The following is a 26,557-nucleotide window of genomic DNA, read 5'->3' on the forward strand; positions in this document are numbered from 1 at the left end:
AAGAATTATGAAAACACCTTTTTATTCATTTATGTGCTTAGTATATGAAAATCTCAGTTGAAACCCAGCTAGCTAGAAATAATTCTGGCCATAAATGCACAGTCACCCTGTGTCCAAAGTCAGAAGAGTTCTCTCTTGAGAAAAACTTCTCATTTATTCTAGTGTCTAGAATGTCCTCAGGACCACATGCTGACAGCACAAGACCAGAAGGGGGCTGAACAGAATTGCACAGTAAATGCAAAATTTATACAAATTTATATTAATTACAATGCATTTTATACATCCTAAGCATTGACTACAGAGTTAAGTGTCAACTAGAAAAGCCTTCCATGAAATGGGCTGTAGAACTTTCTACCCCACACCCAGATTATTCTGAGGAAGAAGAGGTGATGTGGGGTGATGAGAACTCAGACTGGCATTCCAATATCTTCCTACCTCCATCTGCCACTGGACATTCTGAAGTGTAAGGCACTAGAACTGGGCTAAGAGAAAGACATGCTCCTAGCATCAGTTCTTGGTGTGCAAAGGAAATCCTGGCATAGATCTTTTGAAACATGTTAAAAAATATTTTCCTCTTGTAACCTGTCCATCACAGACAGGAAAACAAAGAGACAGAAGATGTTTGCAAAGACTAAAAAGAGGTGCATCAAAATATGAGAAAAAAAGGCCCATGAAGAAATGCCTCAGAGAAACTTAATCTTATACAGGGAAAATTGTTAATGTTTAACAGACCAAGAGAAGGCAAGGGTGTACAAAATATTCAGTCTTCATGAAAGACAGTATGTTTGTTGGTAATGGTGAGGGACTGCAAGAGAAAGCCCCATACAGCCATGAAAACGGGGCTTCCAGCTCAGCACCTTGCAACGCACAGTTCACTCACCACTTCTGACGGGCACACAGGACGTAGTTAAGAGTTCAGACATCACATTTCTATTCTCCTGTTTCTGAACCTATCCCTGCAGATAGTACAAGAGGAATAGTCTTTTTAAGAAAAGTGTGCCTGTGTGTGTGTGTGTGTCTGTGTGTGTGTGTGTGTATAAACATTTGAGGGCAGCCAGTGCAGTAAATCAAAGGGCAGAAGGTTATTCTTCACTGTTGACCAGAGCTGTGTCTTAGAGTGTGAAGTGCCTCTACTGACAACCTTGGCCAAGTGAGGATAAATTTGTAGCCCACCCCTACAAAGTGCTGTGACTGCTCTACCAGAACAGTCTTCCAGGGCTAGTACCAAGGCTGTAAAGAGAAAATTCTCCCCAAGATGCCAGCAAGTATGTCCGTAAGCTAGAGGAGAAACAGAAACTGGGGTTGTGAGTCTTCTCTTCAGCAAAACAAAGCATATTTTGAGAAGCATGCTTTCGCATTCATCCTGCCGCTGCCACCTAAAAGCAGGGTGTAGTACTAAGAGCTATAGGCTTTTTTTTCATGTTTAGTTGCTTTCTTAGACATGGCAGCCTAGGAGAACAAGCAGATACAGCACTTGGTGTACAGAAAGAACCGTGCGGAGCTAGCGTATTTCTAACTGATACTGTTGACCCTTGATGCCTGTCATGGAGGGAACTCTCTCTAAAGCAAGCTTAAGTGTATTTCAAATGACAGTACTGCTAAAAAAAAAAACAAAACAAAACAAAAAAACAGTGGCAGGAGCTAAGGGGAATGACTTCAAGGAGAAGGCTTACAAAAAACTTCCAGCCAGGCATGGTGGTGACATACCTTTAATTCCAGTACTCAGGAAGCAGAGGCAGGTAGATATCTGAGTTCAAGGCCAGTTCCAGGCCAGCAGGGGCTACAGGGAGACCCTGTGTCCAAAAAAAAAAAAAAGTAGCTAAATACTTCCAACCATAGGTCTTAATCTATTAGAGGCCAATATACTTTCTGTTCCTCATTCAGAGAGATTGAATTGCTACCAAGATCAAAGAGAGCATGGAGTACCTTACCTGTGAAGAGTAGATGTGACAACAGAAAGCAAAAAATACCCAGCCCCCTAAAGCTGAAACATACAATCAGTTAGAGCTAACCCTGTTCACCCAGGATATGTTGTCACAAAAGGCAAGCTCCCATGCAGATAGATATATGCTTGATTTTCAGCCATGTCTCTGGACCTATTTCTATCAGCAACCTGATAGAACTCATGAGGAACCCAAAATGCTCTAATACAGGTGGGTCAGATGTTTGCACTGCCCTCTTGACCATCTAAGATGCTTATGACACCAAGCACAGGCAAAGCTTTTAGGTTAGAGCCAGAATAGTCTGTTCAAAGCACTTAAATCATAATCAGAGATAGTGGAGAAAAATGAGATTTACACTGCCAGCTTGAATGAACCAAGGGAGACTTGAAGGACATAAAGTACCAAGGATTAAGTTTCTTTCAGGGCACACGATAAACAAGTGGGAGCCCAGAAGATCAATATCTAATCACAGTTGAAGAAACATGATCTTAAAGGGAGCCATGCAGAGCAGTCCTGAATGTCTGCTCCACACTTTTCAAGACAAGCACTATCTGTAGGCTCAAAAGGAAGACACCAACATCAGCAGGCCTCTTAAGACTTAATGGAAAGCCAATGTTGTGATTTTAGATTCAGCAGTTTTCCCCCTACTTAAAAAGGACAGATGATAAAACAACAAGATTAACACATAAGAGAATCAAAATTATGCTGAATGTACTCAATGTATTAGAGTAACACTGATGGTTGTATATACCAATTTTATTTTAGTCTTTTGGAGACATGGTCTCCCTATAGCCACAGCTGGCTTGGAACTTGCTGTGTAGACCAGGCTGGCCTTGAACTCAGAGATCTGCCTGCCTCCAAGTTGGCCTTTTTTTGTTGTTGCTGTTTTTTCCCAATTTCTAATGTGACAGTAAATTTACTCAGTTAGGTCACCATGTAACTATGCACAATCAATATTCAATCCCAAATTTTCATTTACTCAAACTGCTGTGGAGCAGTACAACCACAGGTAGAGAGCACAAACACCTGGAGTTGTGCCCAGCTGCCTGCTGGGATTCCCTGTAGTTGGCCCTTGTTCTCCTCAGTCCTTCACTGTTTTCTTGCTCTGCTCTCTAGTGAAACATTTCTCCTTTCTCCCTTTGGCCTGGAAACAGTGTCTCTCAGCTCACTAAATATACACTTGCTCCAAAATAGCAAACCCTCTTAACTACATGCTTTAACAAATCAATCAAAATCTTCGCTTCCATAACCAAGTAGGAGTGGCCTACTGGGGGTAATACCTGTCTTGAAAAAGCTAGTCTGAATGGTAATAGGTTCTACAGAAATGCCAGAAAGAACCTGATCATTTTAAAGCTGTTCTTAAAGATTCTTTAAGTAAAACAGCAGAACTAATGCTTCCAAGACACCAACAACTACAACTGAATCAAAGCTTCTCAAAGTGGTTTAGATTTTGAAAAACCCAGACTAGGGTAGTTTGTACAAGAGAAAATTAAGTGTTAGATGCAGTTTTACCTTTAGAAAACAGATACACCTTTAAACTCAGGAGGCAGAGGCAGGCGGCTCTCCTGAGTTCGAGGCCAGCTGAGGCTACAGGGAGACCCTGTGTCCAAAAAGAAAGTGTCAACCACACCTGTAAACCCAGCACTCAGACTGAGGAAGGAGGATCACTGCAAATTTGAGGCCAGCCTAGGCTACAATGTTAAACTGTCTCGCCAAAGGAATATAGCAGTACTGTTTAGAATGGGGAACCCCCAAAGTGTACAAATCCCTTTCCATTCCTAGGGATCTGGATGGGGGGGCTGAGAAAAGTAGTCTCTACCCTTAAATCATATGCACTGGACTCAGCAGTCCTCCCTGTGTGGCTTTATTCCATGCCAGGGATGTAGTCTGGGGCTTTGGTAGCTCTCTGGAACTCATGAACAAGATTTGTTTACTCACCTGAGACAGCCCACCCACTGTCTCCCTGTTCTAAAGGGATGGCAATGAATGCTGGGGTGGTGGCAGACTGCACAAGTGAGGCTAGGAGTCACCTGAAGAGGAAAATGAAGCCGGGGTAGCGACCTAAGAATAGCTAAAAGAAAAGCAGCACTTCTGAGGTCAGACAGTGGCTGCTGGGGAAAAGCAACACAAAGGCTGTTAACATGGTTTTTCCCTTCAAATACTAGAGGACTTGTTAGTCAGCTAGAGATCAGGCCAGCCTCATGACACGGATCAGCAGAGGATGAAGAAACTGAAGGCAGGCTTCCCTGGCTCAAACAGCTGAGAACAAGTTTAGAGGGTGAGGATGGTGACAGATTAACTATTACTTGTCTCTTCCATACCACAGATAACATCCATGCAATCCCTCTTACCGGTGAGGTAGATGATTAGAGGTATCAGGTGGCAACTCTCAACACAGTGGAACAGAATCATCTGCCTGGCTAAGACACAAGCTATTCCAAGAGCTAAGTTAGATGCACAGTGACCCTACCAAAATTAGGTTACTCACAGGAGTCCAGCTCAAAGGAAATAGACTTTTGCCCTGAGGTCTGTGTAACACCAACTTGCCTTAAGATGAATTTAAAAATCACTCTGTCACCTTAACACAATTCCAGAAGTGAAGCTTGCTGGCCACTGGGAATTTGAGCCTGGTGGAAGAAGAGGATGGACTATTAGGTGAAGAAAATGAAGGAAGATGGAAGGACAAGAGAGTCTTAGAAGGCAAAGGTTTAAAAGTAACTCAAGTTCAAAAATTATATCTGGAGACGAGAGGAGCAAAGGTACTCTTCAATAAAGAGGCACAGGGACAGGAAAAAAAGCAGTTCTAAGCTGCTGCTGCTCAAAGTAAGATAATGGGAGGATGTCTTGGCATTACTTCCCATGAAAGTCACTCAGCTCTACATCATCCTTTCTGCGCTTATGGGTGAAATAGGAAGTGATCGGGTAAAGCTTGGCCTTGGCCTGGAACCGCTGTCCTGCGATGTCAATTTCATATTCTCCCCGATTGATGAAATCTGTAGTCACCACCTGCTCTTCTCCACTGTCCTCAGAAAAATTGTGTACGTAACCCAGACACACATGGCGCTCAAGGGTGTAGCTATAGGCACTACTGGTGGTCTTGCCAGCATACTGCCCATTTCGATAAATGGGCTCTCCCCACCAGGGCCAGAAGTCCACGTCTGTGTCATGGTCATCCAGGATGAACATAGCAAGGCGTTTATACACCCCATTCTGCTTCTGCTGGAGCAGCGCGTCCCGACCAATGAAATCTATGCCCTAGGAAAGAGGAAAAAACACCAAGATCTTAGTTTGTCTATACTCTGGCACTTGGCATGTGAAGCAAGGGAGGAGGGGTCAAAAACTTCAGTGGAGCTGGGTGTGGTGGCACACGCCTTTAATCTCAGCACTCGAGGCAGAGGCAGGCGGATCGCTGAGTTCAAGGCTGGCCTGGTCTACATAGTGAGTTCCAGGACAGCTGGGGCTACAGGAAGACCCTGTCTCAAAAAAAAAAAGACAAAAAAAAACTTCAGTGGAATATAGCACCTGCCCTGGCTTTTGGAAAATGATTTGAGGTCTTTGTTTGTTTTTTTTTTTAAGGAAGATCTATTTTTTATTATTTTATGTGCACCCATGTCGTGCAATGCCTCAGAGGTCTGGGATTTCCCTGGAACTGGAGTTAAGGATGGTTTGTAGCCGCCATGTGGGTGCTGGGAATTGAACCCGGGTCCTCTGTAAGAGCAGTCAGTGCTCTGAACTGCTGAGCCATCTCTCCAGCCCCTTGTTTGGGTTTTTTTTTTTTTGGAAGACAGGGTTTTCCTGTAGCCACAGCTGGCTTGGAACGTGGTATGTGGATCAGGCTGGCCTTGATCTCACAGAGATCCCCCAACTTTGTTTTTTGGGATTTTGTTTTGAGACAGGGTCTCAGTATGTAGAGCAGGCTGCCCTTAAGCTCACAGAGATCTGCCTGTGTGGAATGCTGGAATTAAGGGCATATGCCACCATGCTCAGTGGAAAATAGTATACTTAAAGCCATGTGGAAAACTGCCTTCAAAACAAAGACAAAGAAGTTTTAGCAATAATAGAAGTACATACTTAAGAAATTTAGAAAGAAATTTGTTAGACATCCAGGGAGATGGCTCACCATGTAAAGATGCTTACTACATAAGCCTAGGGACAGAAACAATGCAAAGGTGAAAGAGAACCAACTCCACAAACTTGTCCTCTGACCTCAGTAAGCACACCCTCACATAAACATCATGCATGCATACATAAGAATACAATTTACATTTATTTGCTAGAACTGTTCTTAGAAAAATGTTTTTATGCATTCAACACAAAGCCCATGTATCAATGCATATACACAATGATTATCTGTAAAATATGTATCGGTCATTTATAATTCTGGGGTTTTTTTGCCATTACAAAAATAAACTTTTTTTTTTTTTTTGAGATGGGATCTCCCTGTAGCCCAGCTGTCCTGGAACTCACTATGTAGACCAAGCTGGCCTTGAACTTTCAGAGATCTGCCTGCCTCTGCCTCCTGAGTGCTGGGATCAAAGGCAGCGTGCGTCACCACGCCTGGCTACAAAGCTCATTCTTTACAGAACAATTTCTTGAACTACTGGAGCAATGGCATGCTCGCTGGTTAAGAGTGAATACTGCTCTTAAATTATACAAATTAGGTCCCTAACACTCAGGAGGCTTCAACCACAGGCAGCTCACTGTAAGATGACTTATTTGGACAAATATTTGTGGCAGATTAATGAAGGACCACTATCAACTCAAAAACTTCTGCCAAAGTTCTCCCATCTTCTGGAGAGCCAAATATGTAAAAGTGTTGTCAGGATATTGTGATTTCACATGACAATGTGCGTCCCACAGGTAAGTTTCCCATCCTGAGGACACTGTAATCCTAATTCTCCACCTTTCCTGCTGTCAGCTCTTCCTATCCCAGACAGATCACACTGATCAAAAGACAGTGCCACAGTGGGGTCCGGATAAACAGTACCTTCTCTAATTTCACCCGAGATTCTCCTCCACATTCCAAGGGGGTTGTGAGGGCGTTTAAATCCTGACCCCAGAAGGAAAAAAATTTCTCAATTCGGAGACTTCGAAGAGCATAATACCCAGCATTCCGGATTCCATATTTCTGCCCAACACTCATCATTTCATTGTAGATATGCAGGGCATACTATGGGGAGAGAGGAAAAGTTAGGAACCAGCAGATTCTTGAATCATGATTACATTTGGAGGTGATGAGTAACAGAACCAACAAGAACAAGAGATTGCACAAAAGTCCTCAAGCCATTGTGTAAGAGCCCATCAGTAACTAGCTGGGGTCATCCAAACCTGTGATCCTTACCTTTCATTTCATTACGTAGCAAGTAACTTTTTGGTCTTTTTGAGACAGGGTCTCTCTCTAGCCCCAGCTGGCCTGGAGCACACTATGTAGACCAGGCTGGCCTTGAACTCAGAGATCCACCTGCCTCTGCTTCCCCAGTGCTGGGATTAAAGGCTTGCGCCACCACACCCAGTCTCACATTTCTAAAACAAGCCCATCACCCTCCATAGTCTTCATCTAGTTCTGGCTTTGTTTTCTTGCTCCAGTTCCCCAATTTTTGCTACCCTGTCAAAATCCAAGCTCAGACATTCTTTTTTAGTGTATGAGTGTATGCCTGCATGTATGTAAGTGCACCCATGCAGTGCCCGCAGAGGACAGAGGAGGGTGTCAGAGCCCCTGAAACTGGAGTTATAGATGGTGGTTAGCCACCATTTGGGTGCTGGGATTCAAACCTGGGTCTTCTGCAGGAACCACCAGTGTTCTTAACCACTGCACCATCTCCAGCCCCTATATCCCATTTTTCATACACACTGTATAACTATAGGATTACAAATGTCCTATAATGGGCACTATACTGTAGTTAACTGTTAGGACATTTGTAACCTAGAATAAGGCAGACTATGGAAAATTGGTTTGTAAAGTGTTTGCCATGAAAACGAGTGGACCTGAGTTCTGACCCCTAGCATGTAAACAAAAAAGCCCAGCACAGCACCGTATGCCTATAATCTCAGTGCTGAGTAGGCAGGGACAGGCAAATCTCTGGAATTTTTTTGGTCAGCCAGTCTAGCCAAATGAATGGCCTCCAGGTTCATTAAGACCTTGCCTCAAAAACTAAGGTACAGGCTGAAGAAATGGCTCAGTCTTAAAAGCACTAGTGCTCTCATAGAGGACCCAGTTTCAGGTCACAGCACCCACATGGAGGATCAAAACTGCCTGTAACTCCAGTTCTAAGTAATCTAATATCCTCTTCTGACTTCCAGGGGTATTGCACAACACAGGAAAACTTATATACAGGCAATACACTCATACACAATAAAATTTTAAGATAAGGTGAACAACAACAAAGGACACCTAACACGGACCTTTGTCCTGCACATGTACACATTAATGCCACACATAAGAACAAGTCACAGAGGAGCCAAGAAAACAGTGCAACTATCCATGTGTGATGGTTTGAATGAGAATGTCCCTCATAGGCTCCAAGAATTTGGACATTTTGTCCCCAGTTTGTGGTACGGTTTTGATAGGTCTTAGAGCAAGTAGCCATGCTACAGGAAGCAGGTCACTAGGGATGGGCTTTGACAGTTCTTAAACATTGCCAGATCTCCAGTCACTCTGCTGCTTGTTCTGGTCACCACTGCTGCCATGCCATTATGGACTCTACCCATCTGGAACTGTATGCTAAATAAACTCTCCCTTTTATAAGTTTCCTTGGTCACAATGTTTTCTCACAGCAACAGAATAATACACTGTGTCTCACAAAAATCCAGCCTCTCAGTCTGAGCTCTTTCTTGGTTCCAAAAACACATTTTAAAAAAAGGTTTTCCAAGCCAGGTGTGGTGGGGACGCATGCCTTTAATCCCAGCACTTGGGAGGTAGAGGTAGGTGGATCTCAGTTCAAGGCCAGCCGGTCTATGTAGAGTGTTCCAGGCTACAGGGAGACCCTATCTCAGGAAGACCATAAAAGGTTTTCCAAACAAAGTAAATTCATATCTAAACATACTCTTAAAAGTCCAACAAAAATCATACTGTTCGCTTTAAAAACTGCAAAATTAAGGGGGGGGGCAGGAGAGATGGCTTAGCGGTTAAAAGCACTGGCTGCTCTTGCAGAGGACCCAGGTTCAACTCACAGCACCCACATGGTAGCTAACAACCATCTGTAACTCCAGTTCTGGGGGAGCCAATGCCCTCTCTGACCTCTTTGGGCATTGTATGACACAGGTGCACCCACCTACATGCAGGCAGGCATTACACTCATACAAATAAAATTTAAAAATCCTGTGATGGCATATGCCTTTAATCCCTGCACTCAGGAGACAGAAGCAGGCGATCTCTGTTGAGTTCAAGGTCAGTCTGGTCTACATAGTAAGCTCCAGATGGGGCTACAGGGAGACCCTGTCTCAATACAACAAAATCCCTCATGAAAACTAATTACTGCCCTCATTTTGAGGCACATTCTATAAGCTTTTTCTATAAGTAAAATTCTGCACATTTTACTGTGTGTTCCTGCATGTACACCACAGCACAAATAATGGACATCAGTTCAAAATTTTAAAGATAGGGCCAGACAACTGATTGCTGCTAGATGAGAAAGAGCTGATCTTCCTAAAACAAGGAACTCTAGATAGGCTGACTAGACTCAGCAGATGGACAAGCACTGGGGAACAGCTGGGGGCACTGACAACACAGTGGACAGTAACAGGGATGACAGAGTATATGGGCTCGGATGGGGGGTGAGCTATGGGAGGGTGCAATTTGGGATGCAAATATTTAGATGAATAAGATTGTTTTGGATGTTCTGTATGAAACACACACACAATATAAGATATTTGAAAAAAAATATTTGAGGAAGCAGCATAAAAATTGGTTTCATGTTAATTAATAGATGTGAAAAATATTACCATTGATGACTTTATATCCATGCTCAGGTGCCAAGGATCTCAGAAACTGACTGAATAGTAATAATTAAATATATAGAGATTGGAGATGCATGTGCAAACATCTGTTAGTTGCATTAAAAATGAGTTTTTCTGTATGAAACTGTATTTTAAAATGAAATGGGGATTTTTTTTTTCTTTTGGTCTTTTTGAGACAGGGTCTCCCAGGCTGGTCTTGAACTCAGAGGGATCCACTGGCCTCTGCGACCCGAGTGCTGAGATTAAAGGTGTGCACCACCATGCCCTGGACCTGGCAGGCGGGAAAGTGGCATTTCTTTACCCGCAGGGTTACAGGGGTTGCTTAGGAAACCTGGGCAGAGGCACAACGGCCTAAGTCCTTTGGTTGCCATTAGGGATAAAAGAAGACTAAAAGAATTGGGCTTGGGTTGCCTGTTCAATGATTTAAGGGGGGAAAAACTGTAGAGTTGAACTTAACACGACCAGGTGTATTTCGGTAATCTAAGAGCCTCATTTTTGCATCTGTCCTTCCTTCCTTTCATCTGACTTTAACAAAATCTTTCTTAATAAACAAGGCGGGTAAAGGTTAAGAGTACATAGGTCATGACCCCTTGCTCTTTGGTCCATCTGGGTGAGAGCTCAAATGTAAAACTGTGTAGATGTAAAAAAGTAAATATGGGCTGGGCATGGTAGCCCACGCCTTTAATCCCAGCAATCGGGAGGCAGAAGCCTGGTCTGCATAGTGAGTTCCAGGCCAGCTGGGACTACAGGGAAACCGTCTCAAAAAAGACTAAAAAGAAAAAAATTATGAAATCTCTTCCATGAAGTCTGTCCAAGACCCAATGAGATATAGAACTCCAAATCTGGCAGTGCTCAGGAATTTTAAGAAACTGCTTTGAAGTCCTGGGAAAGACAGATTGGGCCCTCTTACCTCTATGGGGATGTAAAGCATGAATCCTGGCTCTCCTGTGTGAGTCATACTCATCACCCGGATCCCATTTGCATAGCCCACACTCATCTCCTGCAAAGAAAAAGGAAGTAGTCAGCAGAAGTCCCTCATGCTGATCAAGAGACTGATTGCCTTGAGGGGGGCAAGGAAAGCGTTTCATCCTGAAAAGGGAATACAGACTGTCCATCTCTTCTCTAGAATATTATCACTTCCTGTTTCAGGCAAGCTCTGAGGGATGCTGGCACATTATTAAGCATAAAATTTTTTTTTTTCTTTATCAAATCATGGTAAAGACTTGTGTTAGTCAAGTGAGATCTAGAACAATGAAGACTAAACAAATGTCTTCTTTGGAAGATTCTGCCAACAAACCCCAGGCACCTGCCACACAAAAGACGATCCCCACAGGACATAATTCATGTATCCAGGAACAGAGATCCACTTTATGTTCAAAGCATGTTACAGCAGCTCAGTTACTACCCAGGGTCACTGACTCAATCACTGCCTATAAAGGGAAGTGCTGAGTCTCAGGCGGCACTGAAAGAAGCCTGTTCTATAAGAAGCCTGACATGATGTGGCACTCACCAGGCACAAGCATTATCATTCCTATAAGCAGAGAAGGCTGTGGAGGATCTCCTTAGACTAACATGGAGAATTCTCTCCCTGTCAGAAAACAGGGAAAACTATCAATCTGCAGGTGGAAGTCCTATATGTAGCCTGAACTTCAGAGAGCCCACAGAGCAGCGGCGTATTACAAGTTTCCAGAATGGCTGCCTGGCTGCTTCCCAGACAGCATTCAGCTGTTGTTCTGACTGAGGTACAGTATGTATCAGGCAGTTACAGTGGTCACTTATGGGAAAGAACGTTATGTTCTATACCATTTCTTTTTTTAAAAATTTTTATTTATTTATTTATTGTATTTTTTGAGACAGGGTCTCCTTGTAGCTCCAGCTGTCCTGGAACTCACCATGTAGACCAGGATGGCCTCAAACTCACAAAGATCCACCTGCCTCTGCTTCCCAAGTGCTGGGATTAAAGGCATGGGATACCACGCCCGGCTATTTTATTTTTATTTAATGTGTATGAGTGTATTACTTGCGTGTAGGTAGGTACACCCGTGTCGTACAATGCCTGAAGAGGTCAGAAGAGGGAGGCAGAGACAGGTGGATCTCTGTGAGTTCAAGACCAGCCTGGTTTACATAGCAACTGAAGCTACAGGGAGACCCTGTCTCAAAAAGACCAGAGCAAAACAAAACTAGGGAGAAAGAATCTAACCTTAACATACTTTTACCTTTTTGTGTTAAAATTTTAATCCACTACTACAGGAACTAATAAATGTACAGGCCTGACATTCAGAGAAGTCAAAGATATCCTAATGCTTATTAAAATAAAGCTTGAGGCCAGGCGCGGTGGCACACACCTTTAATGCCAGCACTCAGGAAGCAGAGGTGGGCAGATCTCTATGAGTTCCAGGCCAGCTGGACATACAGGGAGACCCTGTCTCAAGACCAAAAATTAAATAAAAATAAAAAATAAAGCTTGAAAGATGGGAAATAAATGAACTTGGTCAATTTTTCTTGCTTAATAAAGGTCAGAACACTTTGTTGATGTCAATACAAGAATAGGAATCTGCCACCACTATAAAAGAAAGAATCTCTGCCTTTTAAAAACAGAACTGTTTGGTGATGTGGCTCAGTTGATAAGAGTACTTGCCTAACATACAAGAAGTTCTGGGTCAGATTTTCAACATCAAGTAAATCAAGTATGATGGTACACACCTGTAATCCCAGCACTTGGGAGGCAGAGGCAAGAGAATACAAAGTTCAATGTCATCCTCAGCTAGACAGAAAGTTTGAGGCCAGGCTCCAATACATGAAACCCCCCCCCCCATCATATATAGTAAATAGAAGTTACTAGCACCTACCTTGCAAAACAGAGTTGGGAAGTGGTCTGGAGTCATAGGGGCATAGGATAACTCAGAGAGCAGATCTACAGCTCGAGGGCCAATCAGATTGAGGGCTAAAGAAAAAAGAAAGAGATGTCCAGCCTCTCCAGAAGAACAACTGAGCTGGTCTCGTCTTGAAAAGGACTCTTCTAGATTTGTCCACTGTCTTTGTTTCTTTGCCTGTTGCTGTGATAAAACACCCTACCAAAAGCAACTTAAGGAAGAAAAGGTTTATTTTAGCTCACAGTTCAAGGTACAGTCCATCATGATGGTGAAGTCAAGGCAGCAGGAGCTTGAAACACCTAGTGTTTCAACATCGCACCCACAAACAGGAAACAGAAAGAGATGGATGCATGCTTTGGCTCAGTTCCCTTTCACTGTTTATACAGTCCAGGATCCCCATCAGGGAATGGGCTGCTCAGTTCCCTTTCACCGTTTATATAGTCCAGGATCCCCATCAGGGAATGGTGCCACCCATAATGGGCAAGTCTTTCCATTGCAATTAACTTAAGATAACCCCCCTCAGGCATGCTTAGAAGCCCATCTTTCAGAGGATGCTAGATGTTGTCAAGCTGGCATCAACACTAACATGGCCAGGCCTAGCTGGTGAGACCACTAACTTGTTCCTTTGCTTAGGCAATCCAAGGATGAGTGCTAAGCACCTGGGCTGTAGCGTACATACCTCTGACAACAGGCTTAGTAAATGCAACTGCTGACTGTGCTGGTGTTAACAGCTTGGTTAGTGTGGCTCCTCTCCCTGTTTTACAGAAGACAATGTTTTATAGCCTCCTCTGCAGTGAGATTAGGGTCATGAGATCAAGTCCTGGTCATCAGAACACTTCCACACCTGGCCATGTACCCTCACCATACAGTTGTTTCTCTTCTTCCCAGTGTGACTACATGAGAGAAGTAGTCCCAATACCAAATCAGGACCTGGAGGAGAGCTATCTACCCACCCTCAACTCTGCCACCTGTGACAGCAGCTTCTGTGAATTATACATTTAAGCGCTGTAGTACAGGCTAGAACACAACTAGTGTTCAGTAATATTCTGTATTCTGACAACCTAACAGCAAGACATCAATCACAACCGGTAGGGTCTCAGGTAAGATGAATGGCAGGGGTTATGTAAGGAATAAAGGGTTAAACCTGGAATGGAGTGGTAGGAAAGGAGGTGCTGCTCCCATCAGTACTGCCACATAAAGAGTTAATCAGAACGTTACTACTCACTAAAAATGGGAGGGAGCATGGTACAATCCCAGCTTTTGAGCCTGAAGTAGGAAGACTACAAGGAGTTTGCCATTGTTGTTTATTACATTTCTTATTTACTTATTTCTTTTGTACATATGTATGTGAGCAAGTAGACATGTGCCACAGTGTGCATGTGGAGTTCAGAGGACAACTTGCAGGAGTCAGTTCTCACCTTACCATGTAGGTCCCAGGGATCAAACTCAGATTGTCAGGCTTAGGCAGTGTGTTCCTTTACCCTCTGAGCCATCTTGCCAGCCTTATCAATTGGAGCTTGTTGACGCCGGCCTATGCTATACAGTGAGATCCATGCTAGCCCTCCTCTCCCCTCCTCCTCTCTGGGAGTCTGACTGTGTGTGTATCCATGGGTGGTTTGGAACTCACTATGTAGATCAGATAGGCTAGCCTGGAAGGCACAAATATCCACCTACCTGTGCCTCCCCAGTGCTGAAATTAAAGATGTGCACCACCATACCTAGCCTGTCTTTATTTATTTATTTTGGTCTTTTTGAGACAGGGTCTCCCTGTAGCCCCAGCTGGCCTGGAACTCACTATGTAGATCAGGATGGCCTCAAATTCAGAGATCCCCCCGCCTGTGCCTCCCGAGTGTTGGGATTAAAGGCATGCGCCACCAGGCCTGGCTTTTTTTTTTTTTTTTTTTTGATTAGTCAGTCATTCTACAAATACTTGGACTCCTACATGCTAGATGTAGGGAAATTTAGCAATAAACAAATAAACAGAAGCTGAAGGATTAACTCACTAGATTTCATGAATATAGAGGTGATTTTAAAAGATTTTGGGGGGGGTCTTGAGACAGGGTCTCCCTATAGCCCCAGCTGTCCTGGAACTCACTATGTAGACCAGGCTGGCCTTGAACTCACAGAGATTTGCCTGCCTCTGCCTCCCGAGTGCTGGGATTAAAGGTGTGCGCCACCAGGCCTGGCCTTGAAAGATCAATTTTTATGACCAGAGTGTCTCTTTAACACTAATTCTGACACTCATTTGTAAAAGTCAAATATAAAGAAGGCATATGTAGAAGACAGATGAATCTGCCTCCTCACTAGGCTGACCCCACAAGGCCCCATTACCTGTATATTTCCAAGTGACATCTTCCAGCAACAGGTTGCTGTCCTTTGGCATGTATTTCTTAAGCCAGGCCCAACAGTGGACCTGCTGATCAGTTGGAGAGATCATGAAGAAACTGAAAATGAGGCCCCAAAAGTAATCAAAGCTAGGAAGCAGAAAAATAATCAGGAACCACTCGACTTTTAAGAAAACTGGGGGAAAAATCTCTTGTTTTTGGTCTTTTTGAGACACGGTCTCCCCGTAGCCCCAGCTGACCTGGAGAACTCAGAGATCTGCCTGCCTCTGCTGCCTGAGTCCTGGGACTAAAAGTGTGCACCCCCACGTCTGGCTGGAAAATCTCTTAACTTTCAGGGAGAGCTAGTTTACCATTCTCCACTATATGCCAATAACAACAGAATAATACAGGCTTAGACCATGAGCTAAAGAATCCTCTCCCATTAGGGTAACTTTTTTTTTGTCTTTTTGAGGCAGGGTCTCCCTGTAGCCTCAGCTGTCCTGGAACTCACTATGTAGAGACCAGGCTGGCCTTGAACTCACAGAAGATCCACCTGCCTCTGCCTCCCGAGTGCTGGGATTAAAGGCGTGCGCCACCACACCTGGCTAGAGTAATTTTTACATTTCAGTTTTACATAGTCCAGGTACCTTCCGTTTTGATTTAAGACAAGGTCAAACTCAAGTCTATAGCCCAGGGTAGCTTGGAACTCCATTTGTAACCCAGGTTAGTAATCATTCTGCCTTAGCTTCCTCAGAATATAGGCATGAGCCACCACATTCAGTTTGGGTTTCTTTGTTTCCCTGGTTGATTTGTTTAGAGCTGACTCTATTTGGGCAGGAGTTCATGGACCATTTTCCCAGACCCTAGGACTATGGGCTCCTGCAAAAGTGTTGGGTGCTCAGCTCTGCTCCCTTCATGCTGGAAGGAAGAGGAGAGGGGGTGGCAGCTCAGCTTACCTGCGCCTGTTCAGGCGTGCAATGCTGCAGTCATTCTCATACCCTCCATCCTCATTGAGCATACCAGTATGCACAATATGGCCCACAGGCACATCCAGGTCATTGGAAAAAAGGTACTGCAGACTTTCTAATGCCTGATCCCCAGTGGACTGCAAAGGAATGAGGCATGGATAGTAAACACAAAAGCACCTGACAGATAGCATAATCATCCAGCACTGCACTATGCTGAGAAAATTCAATGAGACAACCACCATATGACAGTATTTGCAGGTTTAATCTCCTTCAAAAAGCCACAAAGAAAGCAAGTTATCAATTCTTACAAAAAATGAGCCTTTCTAGGGAAATTTAAAACTAAACATAAGGAGCTAAAATTTCAGGAAAAAATGTGATTATTCAGATGAAACACTGTAGAATTTTTTCAGAAATCAGTTCTGAAGTGACAGCTAAGAAAACAGAGCTGAGGGGCTAGAAATATGGCTCAGCAGTTAAGAGCACTGACTGCTCTGGCAGAGGACCTGGGTTCAATTCCCAGCACCCACATGGTGGCTAACAACAGTCTGTAACTCCAATTCCCAGGGATCTGACACCTTCTTCTGACCTCTTCGGGCATTGCACAATACAGGTGCACATACCTACATGCAAGCAACACACACACACACACACACACACACACAAAATAAATTAAAAAAAACTGAAAAAAAAACAGGGTTGAATGCTGGGCATGGTGGTATACGCCTTTAGTTCCAGCACTCAGGAGGCAGGGGCAGACAGACCTCTGTGATACCAAGACCAGCCTGAACTACATAGTGACAGGCAAGCTGGGGCTACAGGGAGACCCTGTCTCAAACAGAAACAAACAAACAAAAAACAATGGACTGGAGAGTTGGCTCAGTGGTTAAGAGCACTGGCTGCTCTTGCAGAAGACCCAGGTTTGGTTTCCAACAAACACACAGTGGCTAACAATGGTTGGTAACTCCAGTTCCAGGGAATCCAATACCCTCCTCTGGCCTCCAGAGGTACTGCACACATATGGTGCACTTACAAACATGCAGGTAAACCAGTTACTCGTGCACATAAAATAAACAAACAAACAAAAAAAACCAAAAAACCAAAAAACCCAGGTATTCAATTAGTAGGCAAAGTTTTCCAATCTGCTATTTTTTTCCCCAATCTGTTATTTTGGCTCCCAAATACTTACTGTTATTTCAAATTTTGTGAAAGAAGACATGTCAATAACACACACAGCTTCTTTACAGCACTTGACTTCAGACTCCACGATGTCAAACCAGTCTGGCTTGTAAAAAGTCTTGCTCTGTTCTAATGGAAGAAGGTCTATGAAATTAAAAAAAAAAAAAAAAAGTAGAAAGAAAAAGAGTACTGATACTGAGGGTTCCCAACATAGTTTGGTACAGCCTAGAAGACATCCCAGCACTTGGGAGGCAGAGGCAGTCAGATCCCTATTGAGTCCGAGGCCAGCCTGGTCTATACACTGAGTTCCAGGCCAACCAGGGCTACAAAGTATGACTCTATCTCAAAAAAAAACAAGCAGACCTGAGCACAGGCTGTTCTAGTAGAAGACTAGGTTCAAATCCCAGCACCACATGGTGGCTAACAACTGTCCATAACTCCAGTTCCAGGAGAAATCACACCTTTTGTGTCCTCCAAGACTGCACGACACAGGTGCACTTACGTATACTCATGCATAATACTCATACATATAAAATAAAAATAAGTATATTTTAGAGCCAGGCATTGACGGTGCACACCTTTAATCTTGGGACTTAAACTTGGGAGGCAGAGGCTGGCAGATCTGAGTTCAAGGCCAGCCTGGTTTACATACAGGGAGACCCTGCCTCAAAAAGACAAAAAACAAATTAATTAATTAATTTAAAACACACACACACACACAAATAAATAAAAACAGAAAAGTTAAAAAAAGAAAAAAATGAGACGTTCTTACCTTTGTTGGGTGGAACAAAGAACTTTGCCCTCTCAAATCCATGTTTTTCCATCCACCTGGCTCCTTGTGCATCTAGCCGGTCATAAAGAGGAGATGTTCGCAACTGTCTACCGGTCTGGAAGTCCCAACGGGGAACCTTCAGATCGTACATTAAAGCTAGAACAGACAACAGCAGTCTATCAGCTGGGCCTGATAGCACAGGCATATAATCCCAGTTACTTGGATGGCTGAGGTTTAAGAATTCAAGTCCTGACAATTCAAGACTGCCTGGGCTACCAAATGGGTTCAAGCCATGCCAGGTCTAGGCAAACTAGCAACACCCTATCTCAAAGTAAAAACTTCAAAACAAAAAAAAAGGACGGAAGCTCAGCATGGTGGCACACACCTTTAACCCCAGCACTCAGAAGGCAGAGGCAGGGAGATGTCTTCAAGATCAAGACCAGCCTAGTCTATATAGAGAGCTCTAGGCCAATTGTGGCTACAGGGAGACTATCACACACAAAAATAAAAGCGAGCGAGAGGAAGGAAGAAAGGAAGGAAGAAAGGAAGGGAGAAGGGAGGGAGGGAGGGAGGGAGGGAGGGAGGGAGGAAGGAAGGTATTTCTAAAATGTTACTTCTGAAAAATAAAGCTAGATAGAATAACCAAGCCAACTTTCAAAGTCAGGAAGAGGGAGAAACCAGGAGAATGTATTTGCATTAGAAGTATTCTCTTGTCTTGCCAGTACATAACATGGACAACTATCAGTAAAGGTAACTCAGAATTCTAAGCTCTAAAGATACTTGGGCAAATCCACTGCCTTAGAGAGAAAACTGAGTGCCCTGTGAGGTGGCTCAGTAGGGAAAAGCACTTGCAACACATACCTGATGATCTGAATTCAGTCTCTGGAATCTAGGTAACAGGAGAAGAACCAACTGTACAAAGTTGTCCTCTGACAACTGCACTGTACCTGCACTGTAGCACATGCACCCCCAAATACATCATACACACAATCACATACAATAAATATTTTTAGATTAATTTTTAAATTTTTTTTATTATTTTTATTTTATGTGTATGTGTGTACTGCCTGTGCACAGGTAAGTGCACCCGTGTCGTGCAATGCCTGTGGAGGACAGAAGAGGCTGTTGGATCTCCTGGAACTAGAGTTACGATCAGTTGTTAGCTGCCATGTGGGTACTGGGATTTGAACCTGGGTCTTCTGCAAGAACAGCCAAGGTTCTTAACCACTGAGCCATCTCTCCAGCCCCAGACAGTAATAAATATTTTTAAAAAGTAAAGAAGGAAAGAGGGAATAAGGGAGGGAGGAGAGAGACAGTGAATGAGAGCTGGAGATGTGATAGAAAACTTGTCTACTAGTATGCCGAAGGCCCTGGGTTCAATCCTAAGCACCACAAAAAGAAAGAAAACAATGAGAAGCCAGGGCATGGTGGCACACACCTCTAATCCCAGAGCTTGGGAGGCAAAGGCAGGAAGATCAGGAGTTCAAGGCCAGCTTAACCAATATAGCAAGTTAAATGACAGCGTAGATTCTAAAAAACTCCATCTCAAAAAAAGCAAAACAATAATCTCAAAACCTAGGTAGGAAGTGATAGAGCATTTCAGGTCAACTGAATAGGATGCACTGCTAGGAACACACAGGAAGCTACTACACACCAGCTATAAGTCCTAGAAGTTACTAAGGCCCAATACACTAAAAATGTTCCCTAATTATCAGACAGGGCTAAGTCCTCTTCACACATCAGAAGCCCAATTCAAAGCAGTTATTAGAGAACTAAGGAAAAACCTGACCACTGGAATAATAAAATAGGCCATTTTAAAGACACCTGCAGCTCCATGCAATTGGGATAAAAGTACACTTACGCATAACTTCCATGACCCGGTGGCGCAGAAAGGTACGGCTGCTCTGGAGGGCTCCAAAGCGTTGCAAGTCCAATTCCCAGACATTTTCAGAGGGATACCCATATACCATCCATTCAGCAAGGTATCTGTTTAGATGGGGAGAAAAAGTTGTTGGGTCTCAGATATGATATACAAAAGAGCCTACACTGTCACAAGCAGTTGTACAACTCTGGACAATTTCCTTACATTTTCTGGAACAAACAAACATGGATCCAAATACTGTTCTCATAGAACCACTATGAAAATTTTAATTCTAATGACAGGACTCCCTAAAAAGTATTTACAATACAAATCACATCTACGAAGAAGGCTAAAATGTATTAAAAATATACTCTAATTTATATATCCAGGTTTCCTATAAAACAGTCACCTGGGTATTATACAGTTATCTGACCATATTTTCCCTCCAAATATTTCTGGGAACTCTTCTGTGTTTTCAGAGTCATTCTATAAGATACTGGCTTCATTACTCAAGAATACTAGCTTCATTAGTTAAGAAATTCTTTATTACTGAGTGTATGGGTGCATGACGGGGGTGGGGGTGGCTTGTGAAGGTCGAAGAACAACTTTGTAGAGTAGGAGAAATCCTTCCACCTTTATATGGGTTCCTGATATTAAACTTAGGTTGTCAGACTTACACACCAAGCACCTTTACCTGCTAAGCCATCTCACCAGCTTTCTACAAGTAAATTTTTAAAATTATAATATACAGTTGATATTTGAACAACAGGTGTGTGGACTGCACAGATACATTTACATATGGATTTTTTTTTAAACTGGAGATTTGTCATAATTACAAAAAAAACCCACAAATGAACTATGTAACCTAAAAATATTTCAATATTAAAGAATTAAGAAAACATTAGGGGAGGCCGGAAAGATGGCTCAGCATTTATGAGCACATACTGCTCTTGTAGAGGACCCAAGTTCAGTTCCTAGCACCCATGTCAGACAGCTCACAACTGCCTGTGTCTCCAGCTCCGAGGGGATCCACTACCCCTGGTCTCCACAGGCACCTGCTGCACTCACATTTTCTTTCCCTCCCTCCCTCCTTCCTTCCCTCCCTCCCTCCTTTCACATACACAAACAAATTAATCTAAAAAAATTAAGTTCTATATGCCATCAACGCATATCTATAAACCATAGTCTATTAAATTATTTTCTAGCACAAAATACATGCAAATATATTTTAAAATATAAAAAGCTAAAATAAATTAGTTTTTGGTTTTGGGGAGGAAGGGGTTGGTTTTCTTGTTTAGTTGTTGGTTATTATTATTATTTTTTAATCTTTTTGAATCTGGGTGTGGTGGCCCATGCCTTTAATCTCAAAAAGACCAAAATAAATAAATTAAATTAAAAAATCTTTGAGACAGGGTCTCCCTGTAGCCCCAGCTGCTGTAGCCCCATGCTCGCCTTGAACTCACAGAGATCCACCCACCTCTGCCTCCCGAATGCTGGGATTAAAGGCATGTCCCACCATGCCTGGCTTATTTTTGTTTTTAAGGCAGGTTCTCACTTTTATTCCAGGCTTATCTGGAAATCACTGTGTAGTCCAGAGTGGCCTGGAACTCACTATAACCCTCCTTTCTCTGTGATACAAACATGTGCCACCACACCCAGATAATCAATCCTTTTTCACTTCTGGGGGCTGGAGAGATGGCTCAGGGGTTAAGAGTACATACTGTTCTTGCAGAGAACTCAAGTTTATCAGTTGGCTTACAACCACCTGTAACCCCAGCTCCATGGGATCTGACACCTCTGGCCTCCACAGGCACCTGCTGCACTCACATGCAGATTCCCACACATACACATAATTAAAAAAAAAATTTTTTTTTAAGATGTTTTAAAATTTTGATTTTCCTGAAAATAGGTCTTGGGTAGCAGTAGCTAGCCTCAAACTCACCATGTTGCTAAGAATAATAATAAACTCTTCATCTTCCTACCTCTACTTCCCAAGTGCCAGGGTTATAGGGATATACCACCAAACCCAACTGCTCAACTATTTTGAAGTGTGTGGTTCATTCAGTGGCATTGAGTACATTCACATTATTGTGCAGCCAGTACTGCAATCCATCTCCAAAACTCTTTTCCTCTTGCAAAACTGAAATGCCATACCTCCTTAACAGTAACTCCCTACCTTCTCCTCCCTGGCAACCATGATTTTTCATTCTGTCTCTATGACTACGCTACCTCACATAAATGCAATTGTATAGTATTTATATCTTTCTGTGACTGGCTTATTTTTATTGGTATCTATTTTTTACTAAAAATTTTTATTTCGCAGTCTGACTGCCTATTTCATTCACCACAGTTGACTATTTCTAATTTCACATACATGCTCTCAAGACCCACATTTGAGCTGGGTATGCTGGTGTACACCTTTAATCTCAGCACTCCGCAGGCAGAGGCAGGCAGATCTTTATGAGTTCAAGATCAGCTAGTTCCAGGCCAGCTGGGGCTACCGGGAGACCCTGTCTCAAAAAGACAAAAAACAAAAACAAAAACAAAAACAAAACCCCACCATTTGTTACAACTGAAAAATACAAAACAAAACCTACAGGTTCTATGGCCAACTCTGAATGATGAAATCCTAAAATATTTTATAACAATAACAGTTTGGGAATATGGGGAGAGTGTTCCATAGTGATTACTTTGATGGCAACAATTCTCAAATCATATTAACATTAATATCTGGCTAAAAATGTCATAGAATACATTAACAACAAATAACCTGGGAAGGGAGGAAGTCTGGCAAACCAGTATGTCCACAGGTGACTGGGGAAAAAAGACTTACTTTCCAGCTCCTCCACCCAAGGACAAGCCAGCAGAGTTCATCCCTGCCAGGACAAAATAGCCCTGTACTACAGGAGACTCGCCCATGATGCACTTCATGTCTGGTGTGAAGGTCTCAGGGCAATTCACCAACTTCATAATCTCCAGCGTCTCCAATTCTGGCATTCTACGCAGGAGGGAACTCAACAGGGGTTCTGAGCAATAAAAACAAACCCAAACACAGTCTTCACCTTTAGGAAATCAAAATTTTTTCAAGTTCTTACACTTCTTGCTCCCTCTCCTTTGAAAAAAGTCCCTCAGCAAAGATTTTTTTAAGAGCCAGTGGTCAGTTCTCAGAAAGTAGAAAGCTTGGTGGGATTATAGAACACACCTCAAATTGTTTGGCATGCAGAGTAAGTTAAAACATTCTCTACAAAGGCAAGGAGCTACAGAGTGTCAGGTAATCCTATGAGGCTGCAGATAGGAATCCTGAAAGGATTGGTATGCATGAAAAATAAATAAATAGCACCTAAAATTTTTTCCAGGAAAGGCAATGTTTTCCTACAGTGATACAACTGTTAAAAAATTTAATAATAAGGCCGGGCATGGTGGAGAATGCTTTAATCCCAGCACTTGGGAGGCAGAGGCAGGTGGATCTTTGTAAGTTTGAGGCCAGCCTGGTCTACATAATGAGTTCCAGGACAGCAGGGGCTACAGGGAGACCTGTCTCCAAAAAGTCTGCCCCCCAAAAAGATAGCTGTCATGTGTCCAAGAGAAAGCCAGATATTCCCTGTGAGCCTCACAGATTACGTCTAACCAGCTGCAGTTTGCCTCAAAGAAAGCAATTTCATTATCTTTAATGAGTGCACTCACATACATGCAGGCAATACACTCATACACATAAAATAAAAATAATTTTAAAAATATATAAAATAAATAATTTATTATTTTTTTTATAATAAATCTATCTCTGGCCATCATCCCATGAGACAGTGGTAATGAAAGCAGGATAAAGCCAGGCATGGTCTCTGTGAGTTTGAGACCAGCCTCGTCTACATAGGGAGTTCCAGGCCAGCTGGGCTACAGGGAGACCCTGTCTCAAAAAAAGAAAATGAAAGCAGGATAGAGATGATTGGTGGGCACAGGGGATCCACTCACACCACTCTCCATCTATTTTGAAAAGTTTTAAATTTCCCATAAGAAGCAGCCTATTTAAAAAATAGGCCATCCAGGATGGGAGAAAAATTAAGACTTTTGCATATTTTTTGAATTTAGAACTATGTAACTACATCAACCAATTAAAATTATTTAAGATTTAATAAAAGAGTTAATGAAAGACCACATTAACAAAGCAATTTGCTTTCACAATCCTCCTATCCTCCTGCCTCAGCATCCCTCATCCTTAGATTATAAACAAGCATGCATTATCATGCCTAACAATTTAGCTTCAAAAAAAAACAAAAAACTCCAGTTTGAATGAAGAGATGGCTCAGCAGTTAAGGGCATTGGCTGCTCTTGCAGAGGACATGGATTCTGTTTCCAGCACCTACATGGTGGCTAACAACTGTCTATAACTCCAGTCCCAGGGGATCCAACATCCTCTTCTACCCACTGCAGGCAGTGCACAGCATAGGTACACTAACACACATGCAGGCAAAACACTCATACACATAAAATGTTTAAAAATTTTAAAAAATCAATTAAAAAAGAAACTCAATTTCATATAAAGTCTTACCAAAAGAAGGTACCCTCTTAGCCTAAAACTTCAGCAGTGATTTCAGTAAATAATGAATCAAGTCCATTAAACAATACTTTAGACCCTTGAATAGGGTGTAACTATATCCTTAGACCAAACAAACTATGTAGACAACTCTTTTAACTACTATTGTACTTCCTGGAGTTGTTTTAAAAATAAAGAAGTGGTCCTGAAAATGCTTAGAAATATAATATCTTAGACAAGCAGAAGGCATTATTATAATCTATTTCACACACCAAAGTGATCCCAATCTTCTCTCAAGTTCTGAATTTCCAGCTGGTTCTTGCCCTCAGTGAAAATAGGTTTTGGGTTCTTTTCAAAGCCCCCGGACAAGATGCCACCCTGCCAGTTCCTAATGTAAATTCTTCCGTCAGCATCCACAACAGCTGAAGGGAAGAAACGACAAGGAAGTAGGGAGTAGAAGAGAAAAACAACGGGTTACAGTCAAGCCAGTTTCCTAGAAAAAAAGAAAACATTTTGAATAGGTTTACTAACAGCATCGCATACAATAAATATAGGCATTAATTTTAAAATACCTTCAGAGGTCATATGGGAGGATCTTCCCATGGTTTCTCTGATTATCCCAAACATTACCAAGAACCTAAAAGTTTTGCCGACACCTCACAACCAAACTACATTACTGTCCCTGTGCCAAGCTAAAGTCTAATAGAAAGGGGAGTTGCGGAGTTCATTCTTTGAAATGGTATCAAAACCCTTTCTCACAGAACTTGAGCCAACAAACCACCCAAGTATATGGCTACATTTCTACAATTGATAGCATTTAAGTTAAATCTTACATTCCAAACATTCTCAATGACCTGTTTGCGATTAAAATTAGCTTGCAAAAAACAAACCAAAAAAAGTGCTTAATGTCACACTCATTTTGGAAATCTTTTCCTAAGGAGTAATCAAAGGAAAGTTAGAATTGGATCCACCTCCCTGTAACATGCTCCAGAAAAGAAAAGACTCTTTTAGGTACAATTTGACCTTAATGAAAAGTCTTCCTTTTCAGAGGACAGGACACTATCAAGTAGATAAAGTTGTAAAAAAGTACAAGTCCTCACTTGGTGTGTTGCTCTGCAGAGGGGTGTTCCAGGGGCGAGTCAGAAGGTAGAAGTGTTCACAGGCATGTAACGGGATACTAACCGGCTCCTCGTTGGACAGACCCAGCTCGTATGCCCACTACAATGGACAATTTGTGGGTGGGAAGAGGAACAGAAACACAAATGAGCAAGTTCAGCCTCTTGAACAGAGATTAAGTTCGAGTGGCTTCTAAGTGCTCTTGCTGGAGTGTTAAGTGTGGAAGTCAAGTTCAGCCTGCTTTATTTAAGTATTTGGATGGGGAGCGATACTATTCTTTTTAAAACATAAAATCATCCTTTCAGGGGCTGGAGAGATGGCTCAGTGGTTAAAAACACTGGTTATTCTTGCAGAAGATCTGGGTTCATATCCCAGCATCCACATGGCAGCTAACAACTGTAACTCCAGTCCCAGGGGATCCAGCAGCCTCTTCTGACCTCCATGGGCACTGCACAACACGGGTGCACTTACCTACATGCAGGCAATACACACATACACATAAAAATAAAAAGTGAAAGAAGAAAAAAAAAAACTATCCTTTCACCGGGCGTGGTGGCGCATACCTTTAATTCTAGTACCTGGGAGGCAGAGGCAGGAGGACCTCTGTGAGTTCAAGGCCAGCCTGGTCTACATAGTGAGTTCCAAGACAGCTGGGGCTACAGGGAGACCCCGTCTCAAAAAGACCAAAAAAAAAAAAATCAATCAAAGGAAGATAAGAGTTGCTGGTCAAAATATAGTCTTTAAATAAAATGCCTGGTCTCTACTAAAAACCCCAAATAACAATCATTAAAATAACTTCATATAGGGGCTGGAAAGATGGCTCAGCGGTTAAGCGCACTGACTGCTCTTGCACAAGACCCGGGTTATATTCCCAGCACCCACATAGAGGCTACGAACCATCCTTAATTCCAGGAGAATCCAACGCCCTCTTCTGACCTCCGCGGCATTGCACGACACGTGTGCATTCACATACATGCATGTAATACACTCATACACATAAAGTAAAAATAATATTAAAAAAAAAAACTTCATACAGC

The 26,557-nt window shown here is 42.6% G+C and overlaps 1 protein-coding gene across 4 annotated transcripts in view; it reads right to left on the reverse strand.

Moving 5' to 3' along the window:
- Pdpr (pyruvate dehydrogenase phosphatase regulatory subunit) overlaps positions 1-26,557 on the reverse strand; it is a 48,116-nt gene continuing 21,559 nt past the window's right edge. The window contains exons 7-19 of one of the 4 annotated variants that reach the window (XM_029558584.1): positions 25,505-25,622; positions 24,677-24,826; positions 22,707-22,899; positions 19,874-19,998; positions 18,013-18,168; positions 17,251-17,369; positions 16,053-16,201; positions 15,104-15,216; positions 13,452-13,526; positions 12,749-12,843; positions 10,810-10,899; positions 6,931-7,113; positions 1-5,198 (exon numbers count right to left, since the gene is read on the reverse strand). In XM_029558584.1, the coding sequence (XP_029414444.1) occupies positions 4,794-5,198; positions 6,931-7,113; positions 10,810-10,899; positions 12,749-12,843; positions 13,452-13,526; positions 15,104-15,216; positions 16,053-16,201; positions 17,251-17,369; positions 18,013-18,168; positions 19,874-19,998; positions 22,707-22,899; positions 24,677-24,826; positions 25,505-25,622 (1,971 nt within the window). In that variant the 3' untranslated portion in view covers positions 1-4,793. Of the gene's footprint in view, positions 5,199-6,930; positions 7,114-10,809; positions 10,900-12,748; positions 12,844-13,451; positions 13,527-15,103; positions 15,217-16,052; positions 16,202-17,250; positions 17,385-18,012; positions 18,169-19,873; positions 19,999-22,706; positions 22,900-24,676; positions 24,827-25,504; positions 25,623-26,557 lie in introns of all 4 variants that reach the window. The other 3 variants (XM_029558583.1, XM_008822974.3, XM_029558586.1) reach the window with 3 other exon arrangements.

This window comes from Nannospalax galili, unplaced genomic scaffold (assembly GCF_000622305.1).
Source record: "Nannospalax galili isolate Female #2095 unplaced genomic scaffold, S.galili_v1.0 scaffold568, whole genome shotgun sequence".
In the NCBI taxonomy this organism is placed as follows: Eukaryota; Metazoa; Chordata; class Mammalia; order Rodentia; family Spalacidae; genus Nannospalax; species Nannospalax galili.